Source organism: Paralichthys olivaceus, chromosome 14, assembly GCF_024713975.1.
Source record: "Paralichthys olivaceus isolate ysfri-2021 chromosome 14, ASM2471397v2, whole genome shotgun sequence".
In the NCBI taxonomy this organism is placed as follows: Eukaryota; Metazoa; Chordata; class Actinopteri; order Pleuronectiformes; family Paralichthyidae; genus Paralichthys; species Paralichthys olivaceus.
The window spans coordinates 22556394-22579000 of NC_091106.1; the positions used below are offsets into that span (position 1 = coordinate 22556394).

General features: G+C 43.0%; 2 protein-coding genes across 5 annotated transcripts in view; both read right to left on the bottom strand.

Moving 5' to 3' along the window:
• The window catches only part of epas1b (endothelial PAS domain protein 1b), a 34756-nt gene extending 18310 nt beyond the window's left edge, over positions 1-16446 (bottom strand). The window contains exons 1-2 of the mRNA XM_020096630.2: positions 16044-16446; positions 761-951 (exon numbers count right to left, since the gene is read on the bottom strand). Of these exons, the coding sequence (XP_019952189.1) occupies positions 761-951; positions 16044-16069 (217 nt within the window). The 5' untranslated portion in view covers positions 16070-16446. The remainder of the gene's footprint in view (positions 1-760; positions 952-16043) is intronic.
• A 2172-nt stretch (positions 16447-18618) lies between these two features.
• Positions 18619-22607, bottom strand: part of LOC109635952 (protein kinase C epsilon type-like) — a 46626-nt gene continuing 42637 nt past the window's right edge. For all 4 annotated transcript variants that reach the window (XM_069539285.1, XM_069539284.1, XM_069539286.1 and 1 more), the window contains 2 exons: positions 21421-21567; positions 18619-21333 (listed from right to left, as the gene is read on the bottom strand). In XM_069539285.1, coding sequence (XP_069395386.1) covers positions 21187-21333; positions 21421-21567 — 294 coding nt within the window. In that variant the 3' untranslated portion in view covers positions 18619-21186. The remainder of the gene's footprint in view (positions 21334-21420; positions 21568-22607) is intronic.

The window sequence follows — 22607 nt, forward strand, 5'->3', positions numbered from 1 at the left end:
CACGAAACAGGAAGTAGCAGTCACCGCAGTTTAACAAAGCACCGGGTGTTTGCATCATTATTTATTTTTTTAATCACTGGCAGCAGACACAGTGAGCAGGAAATCAAACGTTACATAAGAGGAGGATAACGTCCGATTTACAGATTCAATTAATAAAAGTTTCTTCCTGTTCGTCGTTCAGCAGTTAGATATCGTTTGAATCTGATTTTAAAATTATATCGTCATCAGGTTTAATTTCATGTTCACATCCAAAAAGATTTCTGGACTGGACTTGGCTGCTCAGGTTCTGAAGGTCGTGTCTCTCCTTCGTAAACCGGATGCACTTGTTTAACAAACGTGTTAAAAGTTAAGTTTTGTTCTTTTCTCGAGCTGCGTCATTGTCGACGGACTTTGCTGCGGTCGTTTCATTTCTCTCTCTTCTTCTCGGATCTCACTTGGAGATGCAGACGCTGGAATTCCAGAACAATAGGTCTGTTTCTTTGTCGAGTTTCCTCCGCTGCTAATTTTAAATAAGACGACAGGAAGGAGGAGAAAAAAAAAAGGTCCAACAAATACCTTCCTACTGGAAACACACACACACACACACACACACACACACACACACACACGAGGTGGTCAGAGAACTCGTTAGAGGCAACCTGCCGCCATTTTTCTTCTTGTGTAACACATGCATCACATTGCAGCCTGCTTGTGTGTGTGTGTGTGTGTGTGTGTGTGTGTGTGTGTGTGTGTGTGTGTGTGTGTGTGTGTGTGTGTGTACCTGTGGCGAGCAGCTTGCGTGTGCGCAGGAAGCTGATAGCCAGCCTCATGATGGAGGCCTTGTCCAGGTGAGAGCTGACGTTGTGGGGGAGCGGCAGCTGGTGAGCCAGCTCGTAGAAAACCTCCGTCTCTTTGCTGCGTCGACATCGAGCTGCGTCACGAGACTTCTCCTTGCGACGCTCCGAGCTGCTCCTGCAACAAACACGGGGACACCTTGAGTTTGTGACACCGAACGACACACTGTTGTGATCGAGACTCAAATAAGAGAGTTCTTAGTAATTATTATTATTGTTAACACACACACACGTTGTTCATGTCGTACAAACTGCCGCTGGCAAACTTCAGCACAACAACTAGAACTCCTCATGTGATACAAGGACTGAGGGCGTCCACAGTTTGTCACAGCGAGTTTCACCAAAGTTCACTCGAGTTAAAATGAACTTTTCACTGTTGATACCAGGAAATATTCTGTTCTTCATAAATAGGTTTTGTTTTCACCCAAGTTTGTTTGTCTGCAGGACACAACACGAAGGAACTGCTCTTCGGGGCAGATGCAGACAAAACACAGGAACTTTTTTAATCACTTTCGTAAACATTGTGAGATCAGATGTTATTTTCACCAGTAAATAATTCAGGAATCTTGATGAGACATTTATGAGCGTGTGTGATTTGACATGTAGCTCTGACAACTGATTCTCCGGTTCAGGTTCTGGAACAGGTGAACGGATCTTTATTTGCTGCAGGTCACTTTTACAGTTTCAAAAAGAAAATATATGTGTTTATAGCAGAAACTGCATCAAATCAAACTGAATGCTCAGTTTTTCCATTTCTTAATTTTTACCAGAATGTCTCACCTTTTAATTGTTTGCATTCTCTGAGAATTTACTTCTCTTCTATTTAATTCTCTCTGTGCGTCACAAGTCATCCACACAAACACCTGCACAAGTTTACATGCAAGGCTGAAACTCTGTGTTTACGATGAAACAGATTTTCACACTGTTTTTATTCTGTGTTACAGCTGATGGCAAAACTTCACACCGACGTCACACACACGAGAAAACAGTGACTCACAAACAGAAAAACTGAAATCAGCTGCTTTTGTTAGAATAAACATCGAAACCTGACAAAGGCCTCGAACTCGGAGCCAAAGTTATAAAAGCATCGGTGTTAAATTCTTCTTCTTCGACCTTTTTTCAGTAAAACCAGGTGTGAGTGTGATCAGGTCACAATCAAGTCTGGATACGAGAAGTCGTTTCATGTTCGAGGTGAAAGAAACACACGACTATTTTGTTCGATTATAAAATAATGAAAAGAGAAAGATCATAAGTCCAGAAACTAAATTTATCAATTTGATCAAATAATAATAATAATAATAAGGAAATAAGTTCCTGAGGGTGTTTTTACTTTAAACCATTTATTTAATCAGAATACACAGTGCAACCACAATGTAAAGATATAATATGATGTAATAAATCATGTTAATTTGTTTGTTTACTGCCTGAATCACTTTCCTCTGTTTCCTTTGCTCCAACACTTTTTATTTAACAGCAGAACTAATGAGAAAAAGCTATTATCAGAATAAAAAAGATATTTAAAGAGTCGCTGACGGCACACAGTGCACATTGTGTTTGTTTGTCCTGTTCCTTTCAATTTGGATTGAACAAAAAAAAAAATGAGCCAAATTCAATGTGAACTTTGTGCCGAGCGGAGGACGAACAGGAGGCTACGTGTTTGGAGCTGAGCTGTGACGAACGGAGGCAGACACACGTGAACTACACAGGTTTTCATTTGTCTTCCACAGGAGACATTAAAGTGGACGAGGGGCCTGCAGGCGATTATTTTCATTTCCTGCAGGTTGATTGAAGCGGATACACAATATTCACTTCAACAATCAATCTGAGGTCGTTCATAAGATTCTGAGTTCACTCTGTATAAAAAAAAAAAAAACTGCATGAGAGCTGCACAAAGTCCAGATCCAGGACTTAACTCCAGGAATATCTGTTTCTGTCTCCATGAGCCAGAATGAAACGAACCCGATTCTGATGTGGAAGCTCAAACTCACAGAAAGTCTCTGCAGCAACAAACCATACAAGGACATCACACATGGAGTTTGGCTTCATCTGGATTCTGTCTCACACTTTAACACTTTCGGCAAAACTAAGATCCGACACAAAACACTGCAGGAGTCCGAGGGGAAAGACATGAATCAGTTATCTCCTCCAAGGCCCAATAATAATAATAATAGAGTCTTATATTCGATCCAGCTGCACCAAACGTCAGACATTAATATCTATATGTAAACTGAGTGTAGTGGAAATCAACGCTGTCGTTTTCATGTTATCCTGCCGACAAACTAACAAACTAACGTGGTTGATGTTTTAGGAACTTGCTGCAGAGCTGCAGCAACATGACGTCATTTCTCCTGTGAGTCATTCAGGTTTGCAGAGATGGAGACAAATAAAAAAAAAAAACGTTGCAGCAGAACTTCATTATTTCAAATGACACAGAAACAAGCTGGTAAATAAATATTAAAAGGTGGAGCAACGACACAGAGAAAGCTGTTTTGATCTGATGGTTTTATCATGTGCTAAACTCTCAATACTTTATTTGCAGAGTGGTTTTTAAATGTGTCAGTGGCACTGGTGGGGAAAACTTTGTATCTGCAAAGAAGAATTTCACAGGAAAAAGTTTCTGATTTTAAAAGATTCAGAAGAAAAGATGCAAAAAAAAAAAAACAACACACAAAACACCAGATATGTGATCAAACCCAGGACAGAGACATTTATACACTCAGCACATTTTATCTCCGAGGACCTCACGTAGCAAGAAGGTGATTTTTCTGCTGTCGGGAAATGAAATCACAGACGTGTCGACAGATAACAGCGAAGCCTCACAGAGACTCCGTCAGTCCGCACAACGAACCCACGGCTGAACTTCACACGTTGTGTTTTTAAACACCAGAGAAACGTTATCGGTTCTGAAGTTAAAAGTCGGATCTGTGACAAAGATAAGCTCAGAAACCGCAGCAGCGCGTCTGCTCCGGTGAACTGTCCGTGCCCTCTGCGCGTGGTGATGCAGTTCATCATCGAGAGGATCGCGTCTGACTCAAACCACGCACCAGAAACACAGAACACAACAACAACAGAGAGAGAAAATGGAAGTGAAGCTGCCGGGAAACATGCAGCTCTGCGGCTCAGACAAGCAAACCGCAAACCTGATGAGTCACCGATCTGCAGCCGTCGACAGAAGAGCTGAAACCCGGGCCTGCACCCGACACGTGTGTTACGTCTGTGGTGACGTTCTGTTGTACTTGTTGTTGTTGTTGTGTGTGTAAGTGCGAGGATGTGTGGTCGGTGAGCGGGAGACCATCCATCAGCCGCCGTCAAAACACTGCTCATCACTGAGTCACTGTTTCTGTACGATGAGGGATGAACGTCGTTCCGGCACCGTCTCCTCGCGCGCCGATAAAAAAAAAACTTGTTTACGGGAAGTTGTGATGAGAGAAAACAACAGAAACCGAGAAGCGACAGGTGAAAAGCTTCAGTGTGGACGTTTCAGTTTTCCGATCTCGACCTCAGAGAAAACAAACGCACAGCAGAGAGACGACGGTGAGACAATTAAGAGTCGGAGCCACAGAAGCACCATTATCTTATCTCATCCAGAGGACGTCTCATCAGCGGGTCTCCCAGATTCAGACTCATTAACCAAAAACCCTCATTACTGATGAGCTCACTACTCCATCCCCGAGGTGTGTGTGTGTGTGTGTGTGTGTGTGTGTGTGTGTGTGTGTGCAGTGCCAGTCTTTGATTGTCTGGGGCCATTGTTGCCTCAGGTCCCCGCAGACTGTTTCAGGATACGAAACAATGGGAGTCACGGCGCTTCACCAGGGCACCGGGCCCTGCGATGCACTCGTTGAACCCTCCGTCTCATTCACACGCACGAACTCAGGTTTTCAACTCGTGAATCTACTTTTTTTTTTTATTTCTGGGACATTCGTCCACACACTCGACAGCTGCTGGCAGCGGGAGAGAGACTTCAGATCTGGAAGTCATGGCCTCAGAGTAACGACGGAGAGCTTTACTGTGAAATCCTGCCTTCGACTCTGTTCTCTGTTCGGAGTGTGACGGTTTTAAGTTATTACTTTATTTTCCTCTGTGACTTTATCAAACTAGGAGCCATTCAAAAGTGAAAGTGTTTGTTTTGGTGCGTGTTCTGCGGGATGACCCGGTGCCACACGGCTCGGCAGACCTGTGACGCAGTAAGTTCCAGATCGATTCATTGATATGATCAAAATAAAAAAACCGACTGTTTGAGCAGAACCTGTCGAAATCCACAGATTTTATAAAGATCCGACAACAATGAGTCATGTTATAAAAGAAAAACATTAATTTTTTGATGGATTTTTGATATTTTCTGCATCTGCAAGTTAATTTAATCAGTTTAAATGTCAGAGTGAGGGATTGGAGAGAGAGAGAGAGAGAGAGAGACAGACAAAACATACCTGACATTCTGAAACCTCTGTGGCAGAAGTCACACAGTCACTCCACACCACACACACACACACACAGACACACACACACACACACACACACACACACAGCATATGGAGCAGTGGTGACAGACGTGTGAAGTCAACAGTTTAACGTTGTAGTGAGAACTGAATGTTTCCGTGTTGAAAAAATAAAAACCGATCGATCACCATCGACACGCAACTCTACATCTGAACATGTGAGGATAAACAAGTCAACACACACACACACACTCTGTTTCAGTCTCCAGGGGGCGATAGAGAGGGCTTTGGATTCACGCCTCATGTCATCCATCTTTATTTTACGATCTTCGTTCTTTCCCAGCAGACTTTTAATTTGAAATGTCTACATGGGGTTGTATTAACCATTCATCAAAAAATAAAAGCCAGTGTGAATGAATCAACAATAAAATAATTATTGAAGCAAGCAGCCGAATGATGTCGTCTCTTCTGATCTATGTTTTCTTTATCTTAACATCGTCTAATTTTAAAAGCTTTATTTCTAAAGAAAGTATTTAAAGGACAAAGGGACATCAACCCGACGCCCTCGCCGCCTCCTCATTCTTTGGCTCTCCACGGCCCCTCCCAGCATTTTCCAATCACTTCTCCTTCTCTCTCTGTGATTAACTCGTCAGTCGGCGGCTGCACGAGGAGCCGGAGGGGAAACGGGACGACGGACGCTCTGAATCCGAACAAACAGAAACGACGAGGTGAGGACGGAGCTGCGGCTCTGGGCCTTCTGCTGGTGCCTCTGCTCGCAGTAATGAGACAGTTAACACAGTTTCCCTGCAGCGCCGCACAAAGCTGCATCTGTTCCCGTCTGCACGCAGACCCGAGGAGACCAAGTGTGTGTTGTTCAGGATTATCAGGGGCCGCATCAGCGCTCATGTCGTAATGAGAGAAAATGAGCCTCGTGTGCTTCCATAACTGTGAGGTGGTCCTTTCGAATAAAACCGTTTACTTCTGCGTGTGACTCATTTTTGTTTGTAAGAAAAAAAAAAACCCAAGAGATTATTTTTAAATATGACGCAACTGACTTTGTAATTTTGAGGTCTAACGAGCACATGTGCTAATAAATGAGACTTTAGGCCGACACGTTATTAGTTCTTAAAGTTATTAAAGTGTAAATATAAATGTGATATCAACTGTGCAGACTAAGAGAAGTGGGCACAATTCAAATCACAATATATTCGTATTAACTGTCAAGTTTATAAAATTAGCCTCAGCAGCTCGGTCCCAGGTTTGAACTGTCGCAATAATTAATAATATGAATAATAATTAAACCTACAGATGCAAACGAAGGTGTCAGAACTAGAGTCTGATAACAGACTGCAGAGTCTGAAACCTGTAGAGCTGAATGTTATTTTCTACTTTACTGCGATCGCTGTGATAACAAACCAAGAGGTGCTTATAGAAAACAGATCCTGTAACCAGAGCTGTGTGTGTGTGTAGGTCAGATCTCAGGCACTGTAAATCCACATAAGCTCTCCGTGGATCACTTTGTGTTTCTTTGTCTCTCGGCGTTTCCATCGCTCTCAGCGGGTTCAGATTTGACAGATTTCACTGAAGCGTCTGACCGCACCTTCACCTGAAAGAAAACCCGTATATCTGGTGTCTCCGAGAGGACGGGCACACGTTCAGCCCACGGAAGCACAAAAACAACGATTTCACAACTCTCCTGTTTATATTTTTCATGCCTTTTTGCTGAATAATGGGAAAGTTCAAGTGGAATTAAAGGATCGAGTCACATCTTAGAAACCAGAGTCAGACGCCCACGTGATCAACGAGACGGTTTTTTGTTTGTTTCTGAACGAGCCAGTGAAAGAATCAATTAATTAATTGAGTGAAATCAAACGTCATCCTGAATAAAATCTTTCTCTGAGGGTTAAATCACAAATATGACGGATATAAAAAGCTGTGTCAGTTTGTTGGACTGCTCCTTTAGTTATTTTCATACTCACGCACACACACACACACACACACGTGCACACACACACACACAGACACACACCTTTCCTTGCTTACAGTGGGTCTTCCTGTAGTTGTGGCGCCTGGTCGAACACAAACACTGAGCAACAATACAGCACTGGCTAATCTGTGATCCTGAGGAACATAGAGTTCTGGAAACACAGCCAAACACACACACACACACACACACACACACATGCACACACATGCACACACACACTCAGCCGAACAAACAGCTATCCCAGACAGGGGCCCCCGACTTCAGCTCAATCAGGGGAAGAATGATGTGGGAGATTGCTGATGATTCTGATAGTCCATGAAAGAGAGGCACGCACACACACACACGCACACACACACTGACACACACACACACACACACACACACACACACACACACACACACACACACAGACTGACACACACATTCTGGCACAAACAAACAAATCCGCCCACGCCACGCTGATGGTCGGGATAGACTGGCTGATTGAGGAGAGGCACAGAGGAGAAGGAGAGAGAGAAAGAGAGAGAGACCACAGGTGGTGTTAGCTGGGAACCTCCATCAGAAAATCAAACGCGCTGCATGGTGGGAAATGTAACCACATACTGAATATATATATATATATATATTGAAGTCGTGGTTTTGGACTGGGACAATATTTCAGGACGTGAATTTGAGTCTTTCCACACAAAGCACCGGTTGTCTAATTCTGTAGTTCATCCTATTTATTAATGTCATGGTTACCAGACTAGTAAACAAGCAGAAGACGCTCACTGTCCTCTGACATCATCTCCGTCCAGTGCCACAAGAATCTGTTGCCACGACCGAAACATTTCCAAGGGCTCTTACTTTGAAATCTTACATCAGATTGTCCTGATATTGTCCTGTGAGACTCTGAGGCGGTGAACAGGTAGGTTCTGTTATTCTGTTGCTTGAAATGAAGTATTTCTTCATAATAAACTTTATTCACACAGTGATAACGAGAAACAACAATGACAGACGCCCGGTTTTCTGTTTTCGGCCGAACACCGACTCCGCTCTGGTGTTGGAGGAGGAAGTTGGAGCTGTGGTACGAGAGAGAGGAGGAGAAAACTTGCCTTTCATCAGTTTTCATGTCCTGAAATAAAAACTGAGAAGAGGAATGACTGAGTGTAATCTGTAGGAAAGGATTAGTGAGACTTGCAGGGAAAGGAATGTGAGTCTCACTTCCTCAGCTTCTCATTTGGGAGTTTACAGGTTTACAGATTTTCTACGTGTTTAAGATGAAGATGTTTTTAAAGACTCGACTCAAGGTAGAAAACCGTCCCTCGGATGCAGGCCCGCTCTCGTCTGTCTGTTCGGAGACAGAAATGGTTTAAAATGGATTTAAAATGAATCATCAGGGAGAAAACTCTTCACACACAGGTTCTGCAAACAAAGAATTAAACATCACCGAGAATGATACGGGTTAAAACTGAAGCAGAGCAGAAATACTCAAATCAGTGCGACCTGAAGAAACCCCTGCCGCCGTGAGTGGCCTGTTAAAACATCCGGAAGGTTTTTAACGTCCCGGCCGTGCTGCTGCCGCGGATTACAAACGAACACCGCTGATGCACAGCTGGTTCTGCTGGTGTGTGTCTGCACCGACGTGTCCAGCCTCCGGTGTACAGGTAAGGTTTTGCTGTTATTCCCTTTTTTAATGCAGTAGGAAAAGATGGACCGCCCACTTTATTACAGCCCCATCAAATATCAAGTATTCCTGCTAGTGACTGCTGAGGCAGGTGGAGGTGGCCGTGTTCAGTCGGACCAACAGTAAAACAACATGGAAACGCTGTGACTCAAGGTTCAAGGTTGATTCGCTGCCAGAGTTCACGTCCAACAAACACACAACACCGACTGTGACGACAAACTAAAAACCAACTGGGAGTTGTGATCAGTTGTCTGTTAACTCTTTCATGAGTCATGGCTGAGACGTGTCAGATCAACACTTGTGAAACTGAAACAAACGCCCTCTCTCCAGCCTCCATGTTGAGGGGTGGGACCTCCCTGATGAGGGTGAGCAGGGGCGGGGGGGGGGTTGTCCTGGAGCGCGGCCAGGTGACACACAGTGGATCGTGGCCATTTCGGTAGCAGAGGAAGTACATGAACTGGAGCTGGCGGACAGGAAATAGGAAATGGCAGGGAGACAGAGTTCTGCCGGAGGGTTGAGAGGGGGAACGTAAAGGTCTGGAGGAACGGGGGAGGCATGGAGCACGAGGGGTGGTGGGGGTGGATGCGGGGGGGTGCAACAACAACAAAGTGAGCGAGCGGAGGCAAACAGAGCGACGGGGGGTCCGGGGTAAATGTGAGAGAATGTGATACGAACAAAAAGGCACAGAAGAAGAAAAAAAAAAAAAAGACGGACAGAAACAAGGTTAAAGAAAAGAGGGCGGCTGAGAATGGACAAAAATAACAGATCACCCCCTCTCCTCCCCCGCTGGGTCCCCCTCACTGGGCAGGGCGTTCTGGGAAACAGGGGGGACCCAGGTTTACCCCGAAAGCAGGATCTAAAGTTTGATTCCTCCACAGAGGAGACGACCTCTGACCTTAACTCTGATAAAGAAGATTTTGAGAAACGTCCATTTCCAAGAATGTTTTGTCGTTAAGGCCTCGTTCAAACGACTCTCGTAGTTGTTGTTGAGAGTCTGAGAGTTTAATTTGCTTCAAGCTTCATGTTTACATGTGATTATATTATGCAAACAGAAAAAATCCAAAAACAACAGTTGTCCTGTCTGAATATTTCTGTTGTTGAGTCATTTTATAAAGAAAAATCTGGTTTGTGTCCATTAACTGTTACTCAAGCAAACTTTGTATTATATTTAAAAAGAGACCGTGGGAAACTTCTCCTATCATTTATTATCTTTAACAAGTTCCTCAGATTTTCTTCTCTTTCATAAAGTAAATGTTGAGGGAGGGTGTTGTTTACAGCAAGTGAGTAAAGAAACATTCAGTAAACAAGTACAAGTACAATATAAAACATAACCAGTAACTTCCTGCAGCAGGAAAATGTATTAATATATAAATTTGTCTTTTTAAAGTGTTAAAAGTTAAACTATAACATTTATCCAATAGCTCAGTTCGGGCAGAAAACAATCGGTCTTTATTTCTGTGGTTTGTTATTTAAACTTTTTGACCTTATCAGAAAATGGGAACAGATTTTTGATGATGTAATGAACATTAGCTTGAGCTTTAAAAACATGAAGTCGCTCTTTTACTTAACGGAGTGAACCAATCCCATTAAAGCACAAGAGTCACACAGCTGGGAAACATACAAACAGATCTCTCTCTCTCTCTCTCTCTCTCTCTCTCCATCTACACCCTTTAGTTTCTTCTTCATCTCTATTGTCTCCGTCTGTTTCTCTGAATAAAGACATTTAAACACAAACAAGTGGAATCTCAAAGCACAATCGTAGATTCTCCATCACGGAGGGTCATTTATTCCAAACTGACGGAGGAGAGTTAAGTGGTTTTTAATGTTGGTTCTGTTTGATTTGAAAGAAGTAACTTTATTCTACTTGAGTTCAGAGAGTTCAGCTCAGGTGCAGGAATCATGATTCTTATCAAACCAGCATCAGAGTTTAGGCTCGTGGGATTTGTTTTTGGAAAACTATCGTGCCGATGACGAAGAAACAAACCCGTTGGGGGGGGGAGGCTCAGCGTTACAAACATTTGATCTAACATTTGATCCTCTAACTAATTCAACGACATGAACTCACTCCAGACGTTTTACAAGGAGGCTGCAGGAATCCGGGACTCAGAGTTTCTGAGCTGCAGATTTCCTGTGCAGAAAACCTAATTTGTTGTTGCTGTTGTTGTGAAGATGCACTTTGTTGAGTTAGTGGAAGAAACAGATCTGAACATAACGTATTCAAGTATATTACCATTATTATTTGTATTGTTTTGTCTTGTGCACCTGAGGTCACGTTTCCCACCTGAGATTATAAACCACTGAACTGTTGCGTATGTTTAATTTATCACTACTTCTCTGGCGTTCTTTGATTCTTGTGAAGCATTGTGGGACTTTGTAGAAGGAGCTTTACTAAATAAACCTCACCCAGTAAACTTTACAAGAAGTCGTCTTTTAAAGTGCAAACACTTGAGAACTGAAGGACACTCTGAGATTAAATGTTCCTAATCACCGCTAATAACTCTTTTCCTCTGTCTACATGAGGAGGCAGTAAATCTGCTCTGAGCTGCGCTGTATTTTCTGGACGTTTCTCTCCCTCCATCTCTCCTCACATTCTTCACAGGGCAGGTTGGGCGACCGCTGTAAGTGGCGTGATGTTTGGGTAGAGCCGGGGAGGCCGGGCCGGCGGGGGTTAGCACACAAAGGCGGCATGAAGGCGCTGAGCCAACCAGGCCCCGGTCCCAGAGCTGTCAGGCCCGTCACGATCCGAGCGAAGCAGCTTCTCCTGCGCTTCGCTCGTCCGTCTTCACATTCCTCATCCGCCTGCATCCCCTCCGTTATCTTTCTGTCTTGTTTAACAACTCTCCGTCCTCCCTCCTGTTCTCTCCCTCTTGTTTTTGGCAGCTCACCCTCCTCCCCTCTGTTATAGGAGCTAGCACAAAACATCCAGACACAAAAGGTGCAGCGACTAATGAGCAGCGAACCAGAGAGTAAGAAGCCAAAGCTTTAAACTCATCTGTCAACACGTAGCAACACACAGGACACATTCAATCAAACGGCTCGTTAGGTAAGAAGTGTGGAAGCAGGTAAATCACAAAGACCACGACTGTAAACTACCATCATTACTCAATCACGGTTCTTTAAGACGTGCACTGAATCCAGACATGTTCCTGACATGCTCTGTATGTGAGGACAAATGTCTGAGTCAGTGTCTCTGGACAGTTTCTGGATCTTTTGTGTGTCCATGTGAGAAACCGGCAAAAGGAAAATGTCTGGAAACGTCCCAGTGAGCGACGTGAAACTGGAAGAACACAAATATCTCAGGATGAAGAAGTCAAAGAGAGACTGATACAGTAAATGTGAGAGAGCCGGTGTCTCCTCTGGTGTGATGACGTTTCAATACGTCAGGCGTGTTCAGTTTGATGTCGGGTTAAATTAAAAAAATATGTGAGAAGGGTCAAATGAGAATTAATGGTTGAATCGTATATTTAAAGGTTTAAAACGAAAGTATTCTTGTTATTTTTCTACGAGCGGATACTGTGACAGAATAAACTGTTACACATCCACCTGCTGTGATAATGGCGAGAGGCCTGAAGACGAGCGGATCAATCTCTCCACAGTGGAGTCGTTTAAACACGTCTGGCAGCCGCTCCGGACTCTGACCTTTGGACATTGTTTCCAGAGGAATCACATGATGAAAGAAGCGAGAGGGCTTCCACTCAAGGCCGCGACTTATTTCTGCCGTGGGTCGGCCAGGATGCAGAAATAAAACGTGGTCCACATGTTGCTGTGTGTGACGGGGAACTCGGGTGTGTTTACTGGGATTAGACGCTTCAACAGTCAATAAATTTCACCTCGACATATTCACTGAAGTCAAGTTTTCACCGGTAAAGTAAAAATGAAGGCGACTGTTCAGAATGTGGAGAGAAAACGAACTTGTGCTGCAGCGAAACAGCTCCACTTCACTTCTGTGACGCTAATTGATGATTGATGGTCGACAGTAATAATAAATCCTCAAACCACTAACGAGAAAGTTTTGATTCATCTTTTCACTTATTTCCACCAAACAATTAACAGATCTCGTTTCTTTTAAAACATTTCTGAGATGCACAGCAATTCCCTCATCTACTGTTGATCACACAAACCAAACCATTGCTTCAGTCACACACTGCGGCTCATATGATTGATTAAAGAGCAACACGTGCTTTTTTTTAATCTCGTGTGTCACGTAACATTTTGCTGAGACAAATATATGTCGACGGGAATCGTGTTCAAAACTAAAAAAAATAAATAAAAGTGAGGCTGTAAATCTCTTCCATCCTGTGATGGCGCCGACAGTAAGTGGACACTTGCATCTAAACATTCCAGTTTGCACATCCTCCCTCGTCAACGTGAGTTATATCGATCAGACGTGGCGTTTTAAATAAACACGGGCAGAACCTCATGAATCACGCAACTTCATCAGCACAGTTATGACTTCCAGGCAGCGACAATGAAACACAAACACCGACGGAGGGAAACACACGACACGACCACAACTTAAACAGACACACAGATCACAGGGACGATTTTCCTCCTGCAGGCCTCCTTCTCCTAAAATGGCCGATAGCTCTCGGGCCTGAAGGAGACGCTCCTGGACTCGTCTCCTAACGTAATTTCCCTCGAACTCGCTTTCATCCCTAATGACGACGAGCACAGTCGACTGCTCTGCTCGGACTCAGCTCTGATGTGATAGAGTCTGTTGGCGAGCAGCGAGTCACAAGGTTCGACTGGATCGAGACATGAAGGCGTCAGAGGAAATCCATCTCTGCTGATTGAAATCAATTCTCTCCTCGTCGTGGTGTGAAAGATTATTTTCCTCTCATCGGAATCAAAAGCCGCAATTGTCTAAAACTAAACGTGTGTCTGTGACTAAAGGAGGTGAAATGAATGACGGCTTTTCCACTGGTGACATGAGAAGATTTAACTTTTGTCAACAAACGTATAACGAATGTTTCAGGTGTTTCAGGTTTTTAACTTCCAAACAAAACATCTGACTTAAACCCTGTCACTCATCATCGCAATATTTTTTAGTCAGCTGTTCTCACCTGAAAACTCAAACCAGCTCACGTACAATGAAAGTAATAAACATTATCTATATTGCACATGATAAGAAATTAAAATCCCCAAACCTCCCTTAAAGCACAAACAGATTTCAATCAGAGAAAATGAATCCGACAATGACGTCGGCACAAACGGAGACAAATCTGAACCGATGAGTAATCGAAGTAGGCCCATGACATCATCACTCCACTGGGTGGAGGTTACACACTGGTCAGGTTTAAAAGATATAAATATATTCAGGTAAGAAAAAAAAGGTCCAGAAACACGTGAACTTTAACAACTAATGTGCAAAATGAATAAATCACGTCCGAAAAGGAAGAAGTGAAGTCGTATCAAGTTGTGTAATTCCAGCTTTCATCAGAAACAGCTGAATCAGCAAATGCACCGTCATGACTCAGCAAGAGCAGACAAATTAAATGTGATGTTTCTCATCTTTGTGGATCATTTCTAAATCATTATCTCTCACCAATGAGTAATCGCTGCATGTAATTTAAGAATAATCTGTATCAACACGTCAAACTAATACAAGCAAGTAGAGAAGTCGGAAGGAAGAAGTTTTTCTTTGTTCGTGCTGCAAATGAAATGACATTTTTAAAAGAGTCAATATTTACTCGGTGTGATGGTGTTCAACAATCAGAGGACAGGGCACCACTGGTTGTGACGTCATTTGAAAAGGGAAACACACACACACACACACACACACTATAACATTCATTAATGTTGCCAATTAGCCTCCAATTAAGCAACATCAGATCTGGGAGAACTCCAAGTGGTGATCAGATGTCTGTGATCTCCGAGCAGAACGAGGAGCAACGAGATACAACACGATGTGTGACACAGTTCTGTCTTCAAACCAGAGGTTTTCTGTTGCGCAGCACTTTGTACTTGTGTTGCAAAGAGCTCTACTTTATAATTATGATTATTTAGTTGACCCGTTGCGTCTTCATGCTCCATCTCGAGCTCTGAGCTCGACCAAACTGACGCCTGTGGAAGATCTGAGCTCAAAAACAGAGGGGACCGGGCCTTATAGCATCGGCTGGGTCTAATCTCTGGAACGGTTTACCTCCTCGTTCTACCGTTTAAAACATTTCTCACTGACACACCTTGATTTCAAATGTAATTGTGCAATAATCTGAATCTCATATATTCATAAGGTTGATTTAGTTTTGTATTTATTCAGTTTTTCTCTATATTTTCTGTCTTTTAAAGCCTGTTCATCCCTCGGCTCACTGTGCTCCTGTGAAACCTGCTTTATAAATAAACTCTGATTGGATTAAACAAGTAATAACTCATTTAAGTGTGTTAATACACACACATATATTATATATTGAATTTATAAGTGAGGAGAGGGTTTTTTTTTTAAGTACATTAGCTCAGTGATGGTTTCTAAAGTCATAAAGTTATATAATATAAGACTTTTCAGGCAAAACCTGCAGCAAACACAAACTTTGACATCCTTTAATTAACTATTTATGATGTTGAATTGCTTTTTCTTTTTCTTCTATTATAGTTTTATATCTTTGGAAGCTTGTTCAACAACTCTGGTCACTGTGGTTGTTTTAAACCTGCTATTTAAATAAACTTTGACAAACATATGTTACAAAGATATGAGTTAAGTGTTGTAACAACTGATCCACACTGTCCATACACACAAATACACTGATTTATCACTGAGGAGAGGGTTTATTTTAAAGTACAGCAGCTCACTGTTGGTTTCCAAAGTCAAAAATTACAGTAATCAAACACTGGAGCTTGTTTATTTGGACTTTTCCCTCCTTTCTGAGCTGATTCTCGTTAAAAGGCTGCTCTCATGCACAGACTCAGTCTTCACTTACCTTCCACGAGCTGATCTGAGCATTAACACACAATAGTTTCTCACGAGGCTTCTGTCATGAAGCTCTCAGGTTAAACTACAACACTGTGTGTTGTAAACAGGGATTCACAGCAGAGAACAGGTCACAAGCTGCAGCAACAAGTTTCAGTCTGATGAGGACGATCAGATGAATCATGTCTGAGCTGCACAATAAAGAATAAAGTCTCACCTCTTCTTCTCTTTATCTCCAGTCATGTTTCCTCCTCTGCACGAATCAATGCTTTAATCCGGGCGATGGTTTTAGTCCAACTTCAGAGTCACAATAATGAAACTCAAGCTGTTGCTGGAGAACCGAGTCTGCAGCGGGTTAGTCCACAGAGTCAGGCCGGCTGAAGAGGCTGCAGGACCGGGCTGCTGCTGCTGCTGCTGCTGCCGCCGCCGCCGGTGCTCTGGAGCTCCTGGAGCCGGTGGTCGAGGGGGTTTCGGGGGCGTACAGTCTCAGAACACTGCCGAGGATTGTACCGCCTCTGTCCCGCAGACACACGGAGAAGTGGCCGCTGTCACTGGAGCGACTGAAACGATCAGCGCCGCGGACTCGAACTTTTCCAGAGACTGAAACCAACAGTTTGTTCTTTGACCTGCGGATCAGCTGATTCACACACGCAGGCCCCGCCCATTGGCTGGAAATTCCGCGGGAACACGCCCCATACCCCGCCCCCCCCGAGAGTCCAGCCCCGCCCCCACCACCGCCCACCTGTTTGACCCTGTGACAGGTGAGGACACAGGAGACACAGGAGACACAGGTGAGGACACAGGTGAGGACACAGGTGAGGACACAGGAGAGGACACAGGAGAGGAGACAGAGGACACAGGTGACAGGTGAAGACTACTACTATGACTATTTTCACATGCATGAAACAAAAATCTATATTATATTTGTATAAAAATCTTTGTATTATATATTTATGTATATTTTACTTTTTATAATAAAGGTTCATCTTGTCTCATCTTTACATTGACCTCAATAACATCATGGATTTATGGACGTGTTGCAAAAATACCCAAACAAGCTGTATTTAAATGTGCAGAACAATGATCTATATATAGTATTTCTTCTGTATTATTTATTTTTGCTGTCTCTTACCTTATCTGATCTTGTCCAGTGTCCCACAGTTCACAGATTTAAAGGATTATTCCACTGAAAACCTGTTTTCAGGACTCTCATCATCTGTCTATAAAATCTTCGCCCACAGATGCAGGTGAAGTCCTCAAACGTCTAATCGTGTCCTAAGTCATTCACCACAGGCCCATTAAATTCACAGTGTCACACAGACAACACCCTGATGTTTGAGAAGCCATAAAAATAATAATGACACTCGTGGAGCGTCACATGAATTAATTAATCTCGTGTCTTTAATGTAAACATGTCGCAACAAAGAGCTTCTTGTGTTGTTGCTTCAGTGAACAGACGGAGGACGAGTTCGTGAAACTACGAGAGTCAGTTTGTACTTCGGAGCAAAATGAGACTCAAACATCGGGAGTTGATTATAAAACAATTAAATTTTGTTTAGATTTACTGGTGTTGAATTAGATGATTAAATGTGAATTTAATTACCGTGTTACCTGCAGAAGCAGGGTGTTGTTTTCACCTGTGTGTGTGTGTGTGTGTGTGTACAAAATAACTCAACAACACATGGATGGATTTTTAGGAAACTTGGTGGTGACATTCGCAGGGAGAGCATCTCCAGATGATTACGTTTTGGAGCTGATAGGTCAAAGGTTAAAGGAACACATTGGCATTATTACACTATATAAAAAAGGAATTTAAGTTACCTTTGCCTGATTATTTACAGTGTGTTTTTGTTTTTCCAATAAGAACGTGTGTATTTTCTCAGATTTCGATGTTCATCCCATCCCACAAAGAACCTGAACACGTATTTTATTTCTGTATGTGGGCTGCGGCGACCGATCTGGAATAGTAGACATGTGTGCGTGTGCATGTAGGTTAAATAAGGAACTCAGTGATCTCGAGCTGCACTTCCTGCGTCATGACAACCTGCTCTGCATATTCTCACGGAGGCCTCGGAGCGTTAAGTCATTTCAGGGGCAGGTCTCGCAACATTTTTCACAAACCAACAGACAGATAACTGCTTCTGGCATTTCACCGCGTCCTCTCCTGTCAACCGCTCAGGAGTTTTAGATCGAAAAGATCAGTCGGCTACAGAGCGGCAGCACCAGAGGAGGAACCACCCGAGCACAACCAACTTTTCTTACATTGTAAGGTCATGTGATAAATAGTTGCACCATCTCATTAAGTGGGAAAGTTTAATCTTTGCAAACTTCAAGATGAGGATTAAAGAAGAGATTCATAGAATTACAGCGTCCACGGGGTCACTGTGACCTTTGACCGCTGACATCTATTCAGATTCATGTTCAAGAGCACAAACACGTTTTGAGGCCACAGTGACCTTAACCTTTGACCTTTGACCATGCAAATCTAATCAGCTCATCTTGATTGCATGTTCAGATCGTGAAATACTTTTAAAATCTTCGTGCTCACACTGAAATAGCCGCTGCGTGGGGTCACCTGGTTGAGCCCAAACTAAATTTGAGAGACGACAAAAACATGAGGTCATCCTGACTATGAACTTCGAATCACCTCTTCTGTGACTTCAGGTGTTTTCATCAAATTTGAAGAAATACCTTGAAGGCGTTGTTGAGATATCGTGCTCACAACAACCTGAGAGCCTCATGGCCACTGACTGTAGTCGGCATAGAGACATAAAAAAAGCAAAGAAACCACATTTTCTTTTCTGACATCATGATATTTAATTCATTTCAAAAAACTAAAACTATACACCTTCACATCCTTTTAAAGTACAGTACATTTGGCACGCAGCGCAAAAAAAACAACATAACACAAACACATGTAAGGCATGGAAATGATTCTTACAGGAACAAAACCACAGAAAACCAAATGTAAAAACAAAGCTTCACAAATACAGGGTCCGGAAAAAAAAAATCCTGCATCATCCGACCCGAGGAAGAAGAAGTGTCAGTAAAAATCATAATACTGTCGATCACATGCATTCCAACACCTTTCACTCATCACTGGACAGACACAAGAAGAACAAGGTTTAATTTATTCTTTCTGTAGCAAACATTCAAACTAAAGGGATTGTCAGCGGAACATTCGGAGTGTTTGGCGTTCAGTGAGCGAGGACGTCTGGGGGAGGACGTCCTGTTCGGGCTAGAAAATGTAAAGATCGGTTTGACGTTTATTTTATTAAATTGAAATTAAATGACAAAGAAGAGAAGAGGAATGAAATAATGGAAAGATGTTGGTCTTTATTCTGCTGTTCATACTGGTGTGTGTGTGTGTGTGTGTGTCTGTGTGTTGCAAATTGCTACTGTGTCAAACATGACTTCTGCTAGAACACGTGTCATGTTTTCACTGCTACATGCGTGTGTCGCCTGCTCGGACTCTTCTGGTCGTCGGGCAGGTTACATGGAAACTTGGGATTAATGAAACGAGTTAAACTGTTTGTTTGTTTGTTTGTTGTTGCTCCTTCCTCTTACGTTTCAAATAACTAATTAAAAACCATCGGGCTGGAGCCAATCACTGCTGACACTGACAGAGACGGATTTACACTCCATACATTACAAAACAAGAAATAACCACAAGGTTTTAGATATATATTAATGTCAACATTATAGAAGCTGCTTATGGTCGAATCTCAGGAACTGGGATTGGCTGAAATGTGTATGTGCATATAATTGTGTGTGTGTGTGTGTGTGTGTAATAATTCTCCCTTCTATGAATTGAGACAGTCTGTCCACTTTGTACCTGAACATGTCTGTGGAGGAAATGAGAGAGAAAGAAGGAGGAAAAAACAAATAGAGACAGGATAAAAAAAGAAAATAACAAATATTGCACACAGACTTTTCATGAAGATGTTTGGATTCTTTTGAGTTCATGAAAGTCACAGACAGGTCGTACAGAGAAGTGACAAAGTGACAAAGAGGGTCACAGGGTCAGAGGGTCAGAGGGTCACAGGGTCAGAGGGTCACAGGGTCACAGGGTCAGAGGGTCAGAGGGTCACAGGGTCAGAGGGTCACAGGGTCAGAGGGTCAGAGGGTCAGAGGGTCACAGGGTCGACCACGAGGTTCTGATCGAGTCAGTTTCACCACATCAACGTGAAATCTGAAGGTTTCTGAAAACATCAGAAGATCCAGTAAAAACAACACAAGGATAAAACATTTTACATGAGCTCTAAACCTACAGTATGCACACACACACACACACACACACACACACAGAGCAAATACATTCAGTTAACACACATTCACCACTGTGTTTGACCCACGACTATAAGGTGGAATCATGGGAGTTTGGTTTGTGATGTTGGAGACTGTGGGTCCAGTGCACAGCTACACACACACACACACACGCACACGCACGCACGCACGCACGCACGCACGCACGCACACAGTGACTATGATACAACTGTGAGCGTGTTCGCAGGTCGCTAACTGTAATGGAAACATCAACGCCAACGAACTAAAATAAGGAGAGTGAAGGAAAAACGGCCTGACCTTCTCTCTACAGAGAGAAAATAACTGCTGAGATGAGACTAAAGTAAAATTTCAAAAAGCCAACGTGTCGCTGTCCCGGTGCGTCCTCTTTACTTCAAGCACAATTTGCCAGTTTTTACTTAAATAAAAAATAAAGCTCAGACTAAAACTCTCGTTTCCTCACGATTTCATCAGAAAAGTTTTGGATTTCTTGCGTTTTATTTTCAGTATGAGTAACATACTGTTTTTTCTTTAAATACAATCTGTAGTTCAATTATTGTTTTTCATTCACATAAAAGTTAAGGGAAGAAAAAACATTCTTTAAAACACAGACAGACACAGGATACAGCACAGCGTGTACGCACATGACAGCCTTTCTCTTTCTAGGTGTGTGAAACTACACATGCATGCACTTGTGTACACGACCTTCCTCTCACGCACACTGACGGCGTTCAACTCCCTCAAAACACAGAAAACACGGAGCTGGCTTTGGTTTGCCGCGCAGCTTTTGTTCGACGTACTGCCAGGGTAAGTGGGCGTGTTTCTTACAGCGTCTGAACTGCTCTCACATGCAGCTCGGTCAAACAGTTTGACTGAAAGTACACAAACGGACGAACAACAAGAGCACAGAAACCATGATGAGCGATACAGGGCGGCCTATTATAATTCCTGGAGAGGTCAGAATCTGGAAAAGTTCAGGAGGTCTCATTCCACGTTTCTTTAAATACCGTGTCTTTGCTTGAAGGTTTTTTTTTTTTTTAATTTGTGAATGCATGACGTTGTATGTGCTCGTGCGTCTAAGCTGCAGTCTCGTCTCCGAAGTAGGAGAAACCCTTGAACTCATCTTGGTTGATCTGCTTGATGATGCTGTCCTCCACCGGCGTCAGGACGGGTTCTTCGCGAGTAAAGTCCTGGTCAAAGTTGTTCACGTCCCTTTTGGTTTTCTGGGAGACAAAGAACGAGAGCGAAGGTTCGGGTCAAATGTTGCGTATTTATTTTTTATGATCAATAAAAACGCTGTGTGGACTCACAATGCGTGGTTTGAACGGCGGCCTGATCTTCCTCTGCTCCAGCAGCGTCCAGTCGATCTCTCTGAAGAACGTGTGGAGCTTAATGGCGTCTTCAAGACCCTGAGCCACCACACAGCCCAGACGCTTGTTAGGACTCTTCGTCATGAACTGAAGAGCGATGGAACGAACAGGAAGGACAGAAGAAGAGAAGGGAGAAAAGAAGTGGTTATTTTTCTAGTGTGAAAGATATTTAATGAGTTTGATGAACTGTAAATAAAATATTCACTTTAAAAAGAAACATAACCAATGACTGAATGTGTCAGGGTCCCACTGATGCACCTGCACAACCAATCCTGAGTCAGTCTCAGCTGTCACTCAGGACGTCTCAGCCCGTTTTCACTGGTGTAAGATCTGATGTTGCCTCCAAAATGTTTCCTCTGCTGCTGTTTCAGACAGATTCCCTCTCTGAGGGAACTTGAGTTGAGTAAGCTTATTGAATTTAGCCATATGTTTTCATATTTGACTCCTCCCAACCCAAACAATAGACAGGAAGCAGGCTGCTATGAACAGGATCTCCAAATAAACTCAAGTCTCCCAGCAGCGCGACATCATCAAATAACTAATTGAAACCAAACTCATCAGAAACACTACACACTTTACATCAGTGTGATGAGAACGACCTAAACTTACAGAACCTGTTCAACAAACACTTTACTTTGTGTACTATACTGTGGCCAGACACCAGGGGGCGATCAAGATGTTTTGGCTATGCAGTCTTTAGAATTGAGTTTGGTTGCACGAGCCTGTTGGGACCCGACTACACCTGAAATTGTAATTGTGTCGGATTCGGATGCAAAAAAACTAAATACCTCCGAAGTACGTATGTTGAGTTCAGATTTCAAACTAGAAGACGGAGTAAGATGTGTTTTCAGTCAGTCCCTTAGAGTTCTCCTTCTGGATCCAAACCCAGAGGTTCTGGTGAATCCTTGGGCCAAAATCTGATTTAGGGGTTCTAGTATTTTCAAAAGTCGTTTTTTAAAGAAGTGTCTCACTCTGGTTGTAAGTTGCCTCAGGGCTCAGGTCTGATTTCTTCTCAGTGTCAGTACAGATTTTCTCACAGGCCTGAAGCTGTGAGACCTCAACCTGGTCTGGGCCTGAATCTTTTAAAAGATTCTAAACGTCTATAAAAATCTATCTTTCATTTCTAA